Here is a 12,259-nt window from a genome sequence, read left to right on the forward strand (position 1 = left end):
ACAAGGTTCTAAAGACTGTTGACATCTAGTGGAAGCCTTGGGAAGTGCAATATGACCCCATAGACACTATTTGATAGGCAATGACTTAAACTACAAACCTCAGATTACCCACTTCCTGGCTGGATTTTCATCTCAGGTTTTTGCCTGCCATATGAGTTCTGATATACTCAAGACATAATTCAAACAGTTAGAAGTTTGAGTGTTTTCTATCCAAATCTACTAATTATATGCATATTCTAGCTTTTGGGCCTGAGTAGCAGGCAGTTTACTCTGGGCACCTTAATCATCCAAGCTACTCAATACTGCTGCCCCCAGTCCCAAAGAAGTTAAGGTCTTGTTGAGCAGCTAATTAGTAGAATGTGTTAAATTAGGGTTGGACTGAAAACACACAGGACAGTAGATCTCCAGGAAGAGGGTTGGGCAGCCCTGGTCGAAAGCTACGGTCTAAAGTTTGGGAAACAGTTCAATGGTCATTATACATTTTTTTATTTTAATATTTACTTTGATTCTTGAAGAACATAGGTCTATAAATGCCTCATGAGCTTAACACAAGTCTTTATCATAACCAAAAAAACAAGGGTTTATTACTCAATTGTTTATAGAAAACAAGTAAAGAACCAGTGCATTGCGCCAAATGGTTAACTTTCTTGTGGATATCAGAGATGAAAAAAAGTAGCCAATAATCATACTTGAGTAAAAGTAAAGACACCGTAGACAATTACTCAAGTAAAAGTGAAAATAATTTATCAAGAAATTGCTAATATACTTAAGTATGAGAAGTTAATCATTTAATTTCTTATATTAATCTAACATGAAGGCACAATGCTCTTTTTTTGTTTAATTTACAGATAGTGTTGGAGTGTGCCCTTGGCTAAGACATCATTTACAAACAAAGCATTTGTGTTTAGTGAGTCCACCAGATCAGAGGCAATAGGGATGACCTCTTGATAAGTGCGTAAATTGGACCATTTTCATGTCTCGCTAAGCATTCAAAATGTAACAAATACTTTTGGGTGTCAGGGAACATGTATGGAGTAAAAAGTATTTTCTTTAGCAATTTAGTAGAGTAAAAGTTGTGTGTATATATATATATATATATATATATTTACTTAAGTACTTTACACCACTGGATATCATTGACTGTCATCCGTTGCATCTAGAGCAGTGGTTCCCAAACGGTTGGTCGGGACGTCGCGGAATGACATTGGGGGGGGGGGGGGGGGGAGAATACATTTTCTGGATGGAGAGATATATAAAAAAAGGCTTTCAGTGTAAACTTAACTATTTAAACCAAATAGAAATTATGGAGAACCTCATACCCGGTTCAACGAGGGGGCAAAATGGGGCTTAGCCCCCTCAGTTGAGGGAGCCCTGCTGCTGAAGAGCGAAAACGAGAGGAGCCTTGGCCTAGGCTACTACTGTTTGCGAATATGGAGGCCTTTTTCATTGAAGTAAAACAAAAAGTTAGTGTAAGCCTATAGTGAAAAGCCTATAAGGCATTTTTGCGACCCTTTGACACATGGCTGTGGGAGTAGATCTTTTATTGGTTGCATTGGTGCAGGATGGAAATTCATTCACCTCACAAAAAAGAAAAGAGAGGCTAAAAGAGGCTAAAACCATTTGGTTAACTTCTTGGTGACAAGGGGCAGTATTTTCACATCCTGATGAAATGCATGCCCAAATTCGCCTGCCTGCTACTCATCCCCAGAAGATAAGACATGTATATTATTAGTAGATTTGGATGGAAAACACTGAAGTTTCTAAAACGGTTTGAATCATGTCTGTGAGTATAACAGAACTTATTTAGCAGGCGAAACCCCGAGGACAAACCATTGAGTTTTTCTTTTTTCTTTTGGAGGTCACTCTTTTCAATGGGAATCCAGATTTCTAAGGGACCTTCTTGCAGTTCCTATCGCTTCCACTGGATGTCAGTCTTTAGAAATTGGTTGAGGTTATTCCTTTGTGTAGTGAAGTATGGCCTATCTTGAACGAGGGTCACTTGAAGTGTACTGTTAGATAGAGGCGCGTGACCAGAAAGCATGACAGAGATGGCCGCCTCGCTTCGCGTTCCTAGGAAACTATGCAGTTTTTAGTTTTTTTATGTGTTATTTCTTACATTAGTACCCCAGGTCATCTTAGGTTTCATTACATACAGTCGAGAAGAACTACTGAATATAAGATCAGCGTCAACTCACAATCAGTACGACCAAGAATATGATTTTCACGAAGCGGATCCTGTGTTCTGCCTTTCAACCAGGACAACGGAATGGATCCTATGCGGCGACCCAAAAAAACTACTCCGTAAAAGAGGGAAACGAGGCGGTCTTCTGGTCAGACTCCGGAGACGGGCACATCGTGCACCACTCCCTAGCATTCTTCTCGCCAATGTCCAGTCTCTTGACAACAAGGTTGATGAAATCCGAGCAAGGGTAGCATTCCAGAGGGACATCAGAGACTAACGTTCTCTGCTTCACGGAAACATGGATCACTGGAGAGACGCTATCGGAGGCAGTGCAGCCAGCGAGTTTCTCCACGCATCGCGCCGACAGAAACAAACATCTTTCTGGTAAGAAGAGGGGCGGGGGCGTATGCCTTATGGCTAACGAGACATGGTGTGATGAAAGAAACATACAGGAACTCAAATCCTTCTGTTCACCTGATTTAGAATTCCTCACAATCAAATGTCGACCACATTATCTACCAAGAGAATTCTCTTCGATTATAATCACGGCCATATATATCCCCCCCAAGCAGACACATCCATGGCTCTGAACAAACTTTATTTGACTCTTTGCAAACTGGAATCCATTTATCCGGAGGCTGCATTCATTGTAGCTGGGGATTTTAACAAGGCTAATCTGAAAACAAGACTCCCTAAATTTTATCAGCAGCATATCGATTGCGCAACCAGGGCTGGAAAAACCTTGGATCAGTGTTACTCTAACTTCCGCGACGAATTTAAGGCCCTGCCCCGCCCTCCTTTCGGAAAAGCTGACCATGACTCCATTTTGTTGATCCCTGCCTACAGACAGAAACTAAAAAAAGAAGCTCCCACGCTGAGGTCTGTTCAACGCTGGTCTGACCAAGCTGACTCCACACTCCAAGACTGCTTCCATCACATGGACTGGGAGATGTTTCGTTTTGCGTCAGATAACAACATTGACGAATACGCTGATTCGGTGCGCGAGTTCATTAGAACATGCGTTGAAGATGTCGTTCCCATAGCAACGATTAAAACATTCCCTAACCAGAAACCGTGGATTGATGGCAGCATTCGTGTGAAACTGAAAACGCGAACCACTGCTTTTAAATCAGGGCAAGGTGACTGGTAACATGACCGAATACAAACAGTGCAGCTATTCCCTCCGCAAGGCTATCAAACAAGCTAAGCGCCAGTACAGAGACAAAGTAGAATCTCAATTCAACGGCTCAGACACAAGAGGTATGTGGCAGGGTCTACAGTCAATCACGGACCAGGATGTCTTGCTCCCAGGCAGACAAAATAACTTTTTGCCCGCTTTGAGGACAATACAGTGCCACTGACACGGCCTGCAACAAAAACATGCGGACTCTCCTTCACTGCAGCCGAGGTGAGTAAGACATTTAAACGTGTTAACCCTCGCAAGGCTGCAGGCCCAGACGGCATCCCCAGCCGCGCCCTCAGAGCATGCGCAGACCAGCTGGCCGGTGTGTTTACGGACATAATCAATCCCTATACCAGTCTGCTGTTCCCACATGCTTCAAGAGGGCCACCATTGTTCCTGTTCCCAAGAAAGCTAAGGTAACTGAGCTAAACGACTACCGCCCCGTAGCACTCACTTCCGTCATCATGAAGTGCTTTGAGAGACTAGTCAAGGACCATATCACCTCCACCCTACCTGACACCCTAGACCCACTCCAATTTGCTTACCGCCCAAATAGGTCCACAGACGATGCAATCTCAACCACACTGCCCTAACCCATCTGGACAAGAGGAATACCTATGTGAGAATGCTGTTCATCGACTACAGCTCGGCATTCAACACCATAGTACCCTCCAACCTCGTCATCAAGCTCGAGACCCTGGGTCTTGACCCCGCCCTGTGCAACTGGGTACTGGACTTCCTGACGGGCCGCCCCCAGGTGGTGAGGGTAGGCAACATCTCCACCCCGCTGATCCTCAACACTGGGGCCCCACAAGGGTGAGTTCTGAGCCCTCTCCTGTACTCCCTGTTCACCCACGACTGCGTGGCCACGCACGCCTCCAACTCAATCATCAAGTTTGCGGACGACACAACAGTGGTAGGCTTGATTACCAACAACGACGAGACGGCCTACAGGTAGGAGGTGAGGGCCCTCGGAGCGTGGTGTCAGGAAAATAACCTCACACTCAACGTCAACAAAACTAAGGAGATGATTGTGGACTTCAGGAAACAGCAGAGGGAACACCCCCCTATCCACATCGATGGAACAGTAGTGGAGAGGGTAGCAAGTTAAGTTCCTCGGCATACACATCACAGACAAACTGAATTGGTCCACTCACACAGACAGCATCGTGAAGAAGGCGCAGCAGCGACTCTTCAACCTCAGGAGGCTGAAGAAATTTGGCTTGTCACCAAAAGCACTCAAACTTCTACAGATGCACAATCGAGAGAATCCTGGCGGGCTGCATCACCGCCTGGTACGGTAACTGCTCCGCCCACAACCGTAAGGCTCTCCAGAGGGTAGTGAGGTCTGCACAACGCATCACCGGGGGCAAACTACCTGCCCTCCAGGACACCTACACCACCCCATGTTACAGGAAGGCCATAAAGATCATCAAGGACAACAACCACCCGAGCCACTGCCTGTTCACCCCGCTATCATCCAGAAGGCGAGGTCAGTACAGGTGCATCAAAGCTGGGACCGAGAGACTGAAAAACAGCTTCTATCTCAAGGCCATCAGACTGTTAAACAGCCACCACTAACATTGAGTGGCTGCTGCCAACACACTGACACTGACTCAACTCCAGCCACTTTAATAATGGGAATTGATGGGAAATGTAAAATATATCACTAGCCACTTTAAACAATGCTACCTAATATAATGTTACATACCCTACATTATTCATCTCATATGCATACGTATATACTGTACTCTATATCATCTACTGCATCCTTATGTAATACATGTATCACTAGCCACTTTAACTATGCCACTTTGTTTACATACTCATCTCATATGTATATACTGTACTCGATACCATCTACTGTATCTTGCCTATGCTGCTCTGTACCATCACTCATTCATATATCTTTATGTACATATTCTTTATCCCCTTACACTGTGTATAAGACAGTAGTTTTGAAATTGTTAGTTAGATTACTTGTTGGTTATTACTGCATTGTCGGAACTAGAAGCACAAGCATTTCGCTACACTCGCATTAACATCTGTTAACCATGTGTATGTGACAAATAAAATTTGATTTGAGTTTGTTTTCTTCCTGTATTGAACACAGATCCCATCTTCAATTTTACAGATTATTTACGTTACAAATACCTAAAGTTGTATTACAAAAGTAGTTTGAAATGTTTTGGCAAAGTTTATAGGTAACTTTTGAGATATTTTGTGGTCACATTGAGCAAGTTGGAACCAGTGTTTTTCTGGATCAAACTCGCCAAATAAATTGACATTTTGGATATATATTTTGACGGAATTAATCAAACAAAAAGGACCATTTGTGATGTTTATGGGACATATTGGAGTGCCAACAAAATAAGCTTGTCAAAGGTAAGGCATGAAGTATATTTTTTTCTCGCAGTTTTGTGTCGCGCCTGCAGGTTTGAAATATGGTTTCTCTTTGTTTACAGAGGTGCTATCCTCAGATAATAGCATTGTTGGCTTTCGCCGAAAAGCCCTTTTGAAATCTGACATGTTGGCTGGATTCACAACAAGTGTAGCTTTAATTTGCTATCTTGCATGTGTGATTTAATGAAAGTTATATTTTTTTGTAATTTATTTGAATTTGGCGCTCTGCATTTTCCCTGGCTTTTGGCCAGGTGGGACTCTAGGGTCCCACATATCCCAGAGGGGTTCAACAGTAAAGTACATTATCCTTATGATTCCTGTAATGAATTGTTTTAGGAAAGTAAAAACCAATAAAATAGGCTGAAGTTTTGCATACGCTACAGATCCAAACAAGGAAGTGTTTCAGTAATTAGTTCTAGGCTATTTTTAAAGGACACGTAAATGGTTCTCTTCTGAAAAGGTAAGAAACAATCTAGCTGGTTGGTCAAAATCTTGCTTTTGTATGTTGGGCGCTGTCCATGGTGCTGATAGAGCGCAGCGGAGAATTCGTACCAACCAGTAACTTCTTGGTCATTTCCTACAATTGTAGGAAATTAGCTTTCCTGAAAAATACATTTTTGCCGTGTAGCTTGAATGTATAGAATTTCAGGAAACTGGCTTGAAACTGCAACATTTTCTTTCAACTCCATGGCAGAATTGCATTAGATAAGCTTTGAAACGGCAAGTTAATATTTTTTAGTTATTCTTTGTTCCGGATATGTTTTTTTCACCACTCTAGAGTGCAGTCTATGAATTTGAGTGGTTACATTTCCCCAGTCCCATTCATAGGCTGTATACAAAAACAGTGGGGGCCCAATTCAGTTTTTCAAATACCAGAATGTAGTTTTTAGTATTTGAAAAATCCCATAGAGTTCTGGTAAAAAGGTAGTGTACTATATATGCAATAGCAAGGGTATGAGCCTCCTCACCGACTTGCTTTGCTTCCACCGCGGCAGTGTACTCCCTGCTGAAGCTCAGCTCGGTGATGGCCACATCGTCCAGGATGATGTTGAAGTCCTTGGCCCGTTCAAAGAGCTCCCGCCGAATCATCAGGGACACCTAACGACAGAAGAACCATTTTATTGCCATTGGTCCATCATTCTAAAATGCATTTAGATTGGAAAACTATAAAAACCTGTTCCAATTGAGAAGGCCATTACTGAGCTCAATTCATTAAAGTACATTCAGTAAGCTGCAGGTGCATGGAGCCAGGACAAATGTAGTGTAAATGTTTGTATAACGCAGAAAAGTTCTTGACTCAAATCTAACAAAAAAAATGATTTAACAAAATGAAAGGTGATAAAGTGCATACCAATAACACAAAAGTCTAATGTAGCAACTACAACTTTACCATAGCACTTTAAGAGAAACAGCATTCCCAAAAGCACCCCTTCCTGTATACCTGAGCTCTCTGTGTGATGAGCTGCGAGGCGTTGAACTTGGCCACCACACTCTTCAACACCTCATTGACGATGGATGGCAGCACCTTCTCATCGTAATCCTTGCCAAGCTGCTGGTACATGGCAGGCAGGTTGGAGGCCACAGGACGGGACAGCACACGCAGGGCGATGTTCACCATCTGCAGGTCTGTACCGGGACAGAGACAATAAGGAAGAGAGAGTCGGAGCCATTTTAGGTGATATTCAAGACTCAATAGGAGAAAGGATTAAACCGAAATGTGTCGTCTGCATTTAACTCCACCCCTCTGAATCAGAGAGGCATGGCCTTAATCAACGTCCATGTCATCCGCACCCGGGGTGCAGTTGTTTTTGGGGGTTAACTGCATTGCTCTAAGGCAGAACAGCAGATTGTCCATCGTGCCGGCTCAGGGATTCAAACCATCAACCTTTTGGTAATTGGTTAAACGCTCTTAACCACTAGGCTAAAATGGCTGTAAATATCAGTGGTCCTTTAACATAGCCTCCATTCACTGTTTGCCAGTCTTTCTTTCCTTCTCTATGAAAATGTTCTTTATCCAATATTTTCCACTCGTCTCACTGCAGCCAGGAGGCAGGATAATGTTATGAATACATTCTGTACGAACAGCAATAATAAAAAAAAAAAATCAGTCCATTAAATCCATCCTGCCATGGAATCAATGTGTTGCAATAGCAACAGCAGGAATAATGGACCTTGTTACAATTCAGTAAATGTGAATCTAGTTTTGGTGAATGTCATTCTCCACAAATATACAACAGTTTAGAATGGCCCAGGCCACTGACTGAAGTGCTGTTGTGGAGTCAATCAAATCACAATTTTATTTAATTTTTTCAAAAATAAAGTACAGTTTGTTCCTAGATGTGTTCCATAAACTAAAAAGCATCTCATATGCAACAAGAGGTTTTATTTTATCCCAAGACAAAGGATAATTTTGATCAGGATTAAATGTTCAGAAACACGTGTCCAATCAATCACCTTTGCTTCCGGTTAGGGACGATATCTTTCTTGGTCTCGCCCTTATGTCATAGATGACAGGGTACTGGAACCATGGTATCCTGTCAACAAGAATGTAGGGTGAGGACAATGAATATAGCCTTGTTTAAACAGTCCACCAAAGACATGGATCACCCTCATCCCCCGCTGTGAAAACAGTTCAGGGTCGTTCGTGTTCATTAGGGCACACAACCGAAAACAAAACATTTCGCAAAAGGAAAACGAACATGAGTTTCTTATTGGACATGTGCAGGTAGTCCCTACCTATTGCAGTTTTCCTCCATTATGAGCCTAATGAACACGACAACGCACTGCCCTGCCAGTCAAGGTCAAAAAGGTGAGTGATAACGAAGGACATCTACCTAATATGGAGCCCCTCAGCGAGTACCGTGTCCATCTGCATCCCACCAATCCTGTTGAAGATGATGGCCCTCTGACCACCTTCCACTGAGGAGAAAAGGAACTCATTTAAAACCAGTTGCAGTACAGTTTAGCAATGACGCGTCAAAACATGATCCAGGGGTCATTTGCATCCCATGGTAATGAGGACCACCGATACAATAGCGTTAATAGAAAATGTCTGACAACCCCCCGGGATAGCCGTGTGAATTAAGGTTGATTAGGGGGAGGGGGCCGTACTGTTTGACAAACAGACAACACTGCGCTTTCCTCTACTCTCGTCCGATCACTTCTAAGTCGCACGTGAGAACATCCAATAACTACTTTTGAACCTTTCCCCCCAATGTATGAGGTGGGTGAGTAAAGGAGATAGGAATCGAGTTGAGACTAATTGAGAAAGAGCCCTTGGGTCCTTGTAGCGCAGTGTTGGCTCTAGTCTGTCAAGCAGTAAGGTCAACCTCCCCCAATTCTCCTTTAATTTACAAAGCTATCCCAGCTAAAAGGTAGTCCATTAACCATTAAAAAAAATTGTCAGCACGGGCTCCCGAGTGGCGCAGCAGTTTAAGGCACTGCAGCGCAGTGCTTGAGGCATCACTACAGACACCTTGGTTCGATTCCAGGCTGTATCACAACCGGCTGTGATCGCGAGTCCCATAGGGTAGCACACAATTGGCCCAGCTTCGTCCAGGTTTGGCCGGTGTAGGCAGTCATTGTAAATAAGAATGTGTTTAACTGACATGCCTAGTTAAATAAAAACGCAATATACGGTTGATTTACGCAACAACTTCAAGCATTGAAGTGAGAGGCTAAACTTGGTCTTGCAGCTATCACGTTTTAACTATTGTCACATAACTTTGATTTGGGGAGAGTATGGTAAGTTGAGCCAACCCTTTTTTCTAGGAAACCATACACAAAATTAATCATGTGACCAAATATTTGAGTTTAGAGAACTCGTTTTACAACTATTTAAATGAATCTGCTGCTAAGGAGAAGTCTCAAGACGATTGAGGGTTGATGACGTGGCAGGCACAGATTGTTCCATGAATTATCATAAAAATTGAGGATTTGATGATAACTGAAACAAACATTCTGGATAATATAGAGAACCTTTATTTATTGATCACCATTTTGATATGCTCAAAAAGAATCAGATACATCGAAGAGAACAAGACCTTTCCTCGAGCTCTGCGAGTGAAACTGAAAGGAAGCCGCTGTCTTCATAACCGCGTCCCCAGAAGATAAATCATTGCTTACAAGCATAAGTGAGCAGTTAAAAAAAGCTGAATCTAATGCCTGGCTACTGAGGGAGGTTGAGGCCTTAAACAGGAATGGATTACAGTAATAAAATGAAAGAAATACGAGCGGAAAATAAGCTTGAAAACTACAGTGGACTCCCTTAAAAGACACTACGGTATGATAAAACGATGTATGGAATCAATCTTTAGGATGTTTATAACATAACTTCAATAATATTCCAACCTGAGAATTTCTTTGTCTTCAGAAAAGCAAAGGAACGCAGCTAGCTCTCATGTGAAATGCGCATGACTGCTGGCAGACCTGTGACTCAATCTTCTCTCATTCTCTCCCCCTTCACAGTAGAATCCTCAAACAAGTTTCTAAAGACAGTTGACATCTAGTGGAAGCCTTAGGAAGTGTAACATAACCCCTATTGAATACACAGTGGGATATTGGTTGAGTGGAAAATCAACCATCCTCAGATTTCCCACTTCCTGTTTGGATTTCTTCTCAGGTTTTTGCCTGCCATGAGTTATGTTATACTCAGACATAATTCAAATAGTTTTAGAAACTTCAGTGTTTTTTATCCAATACTAATATGCATATATTAGCAACTGGGACTGAGCAGGCAGGGGCAGCAATACTGCCCCTGCAGCCTTAATAAGCTTACATAGCGGCCTCAGTCAGAGATTTTACATATTTATCTGTACATGGAATTGTACTTAAAAAAAAATATATATATATAGGAAAATGCCATGGGTACTGTGGCATGTAGAAGGAAAAGCTATGTACATTTGCAAAAATACTGTGCTAAATCATATGTGAAGAATGCAACAAAGATGCAGAATCATCTGGCCAAGTGCATAAAGTTCCCTTAAACTCTGCGCACCTCTCCGCTAGCGGGCTGAAATTCCACAACATACGGTGATCGCTACATAAATAGTCATATTAAACATGTATTTTCATGCAAGTGTCTCACATGTATCGAAAGCATAGAATCTTGCTAATCCAACTGCGTTGTCAGATTTAAAAAAGGATTTAATGCGAAAGAATACGATGCGATTATCTGAGCATAGGGCCCCATAAAAAAACTATTTTAACCAGCATAGGCGTAACATAATCAAACTGCATTAAAATAAATTGGTTACCTTTGACGATCTTCGTCTGTTTGTAATTCCAATGCTCATTGTTGCACAATGAATGATCTTTTGTTTGATCAAATCCGTTTTTATAGCCCAACACAAAACATTTTGTGAACTGCTTGTGTCGAGAATTCCGTCACATTCCATTTGACAACACATTCCAGGTAAATAACCCACACAGAACGTGACTTTTCCAGTCATGTTTTGGTTTCACTGCAATCAACTGGTTTGTTTTTAACACAATCAAACCTGATGGGCCATTTCGCAGGACGTATTGACTGAAAGAAACCGATTTGAAGACAACAAGTCATGACATTGTGTACCAATGATTTGCCCGCTGTTTCGTTGATTGACTGTCTTTTAACGCTCACAACAAGCAGCCTCTGACAAAAGTCCCTCTACTTCTACTTGAGGTGAAAGTTATGAAGACACCTTATCGATAGCAACAGCTCATGGTCCTCCTGGAATCAGACGTTTGACACAATGGAGGAACGTAGTCAGAGAAATGCTGATGAATGTCTTGCTCGAGCTGTGTATGCAACTGGTTCGCCTGATGCTCACAGGCAATGTGTATTGGAAGAGATTACTCAATGTTCTTTGCCCAGCATACACACCTCAAACCAGATATGCTTTATCTACTAATTTGCTGGATGCCGAGTTGCTTGACCTTCACTTGAAGGTCAGACTGAATTGTAATCATCTTTGATGGGTGGTCAAATGCTTGTTTGTGGGCAAGGAATAATTACACTACCTCTCCACCCCTCAACCAGTATTCTACAAGAGCACAGACACAAGGAAGAAGACACACCGGTCTCTACTTTGCAGATGAGCTGACCATAGAAGGTATTTGCACTGGTGACAGAAAATGCTGAGAACATGAAGGCTGATTGGTCTAAATTGGAGGACAACCCTCACATCACACCCATTGGCTGTGGTGCTATTGCATGAGTAAAACAATGGATACACTCTACAAGAGAGCCAAGGAAATGGTTAGGTATGTGAAGGGTCATCAAGTTATAGCAGCAATCTACCTCACCAAGCAAAGTGAGAAGAATAAGAGCACTACATTGAAGCTGCCCAGCAACACCTGTTGGGGTGGTGTTGTCATGTTTGACAGTCTCCTGGAGGGGAAGGAGTCTCTCCAAGAAATGGCCATATCACAGTCTGCCGATATGGACAGCCCCATCAAGAGGATCTTCCTGGATGATGTATTTAAGGAGAGTGTGGTAAGCAGCCTGAAAC

The 12,259-nt window shown here is 42.5% G+C and overlaps 1 protein-coding gene across 2 annotated transcripts in view; it reads right to left on the reverse strand.

Moving 5' to 3' along the window:
- phb2a (prohibitin 2a) overlaps positions 1–12,259 on the reverse strand; it is a 36,183-nt gene that overhangs the window by 14,667 nt on the left and 9,257 nt on the right. For both annotated transcript variants that reach the window (XM_020467144.2, XM_020467145.2), the window contains exons 3-6: positions 8,603–8,687; positions 8,223–8,302; positions 7,210–7,394; positions 6,737–6,866 (exon numbers count right to left, since the gene is read on the reverse strand). In XM_020467144.2, the coding sequence (XP_020322733.1) occupies positions 6,737–6,866; positions 7,210–7,394; positions 8,223–8,302; positions 8,603–8,687 (480 nt within the window). The remainder of the gene's footprint in view (positions 1–6,736; positions 6,867–7,209; positions 7,395–8,222; positions 8,303–8,602; positions 8,688–12,259) is intronic.

This window comes from Oncorhynchus kisutch, linkage group LG30 (genome assembly GCF_002021735.2).
Source record: "Oncorhynchus kisutch isolate 150728-3 linkage group LG30, Okis_V2, whole genome shotgun sequence".
NCBI classification, from domain to species: domain Eukaryota; kingdom Metazoa; phylum Chordata; class Actinopteri; order Salmoniformes; family Salmonidae; genus Oncorhynchus; species Oncorhynchus kisutch.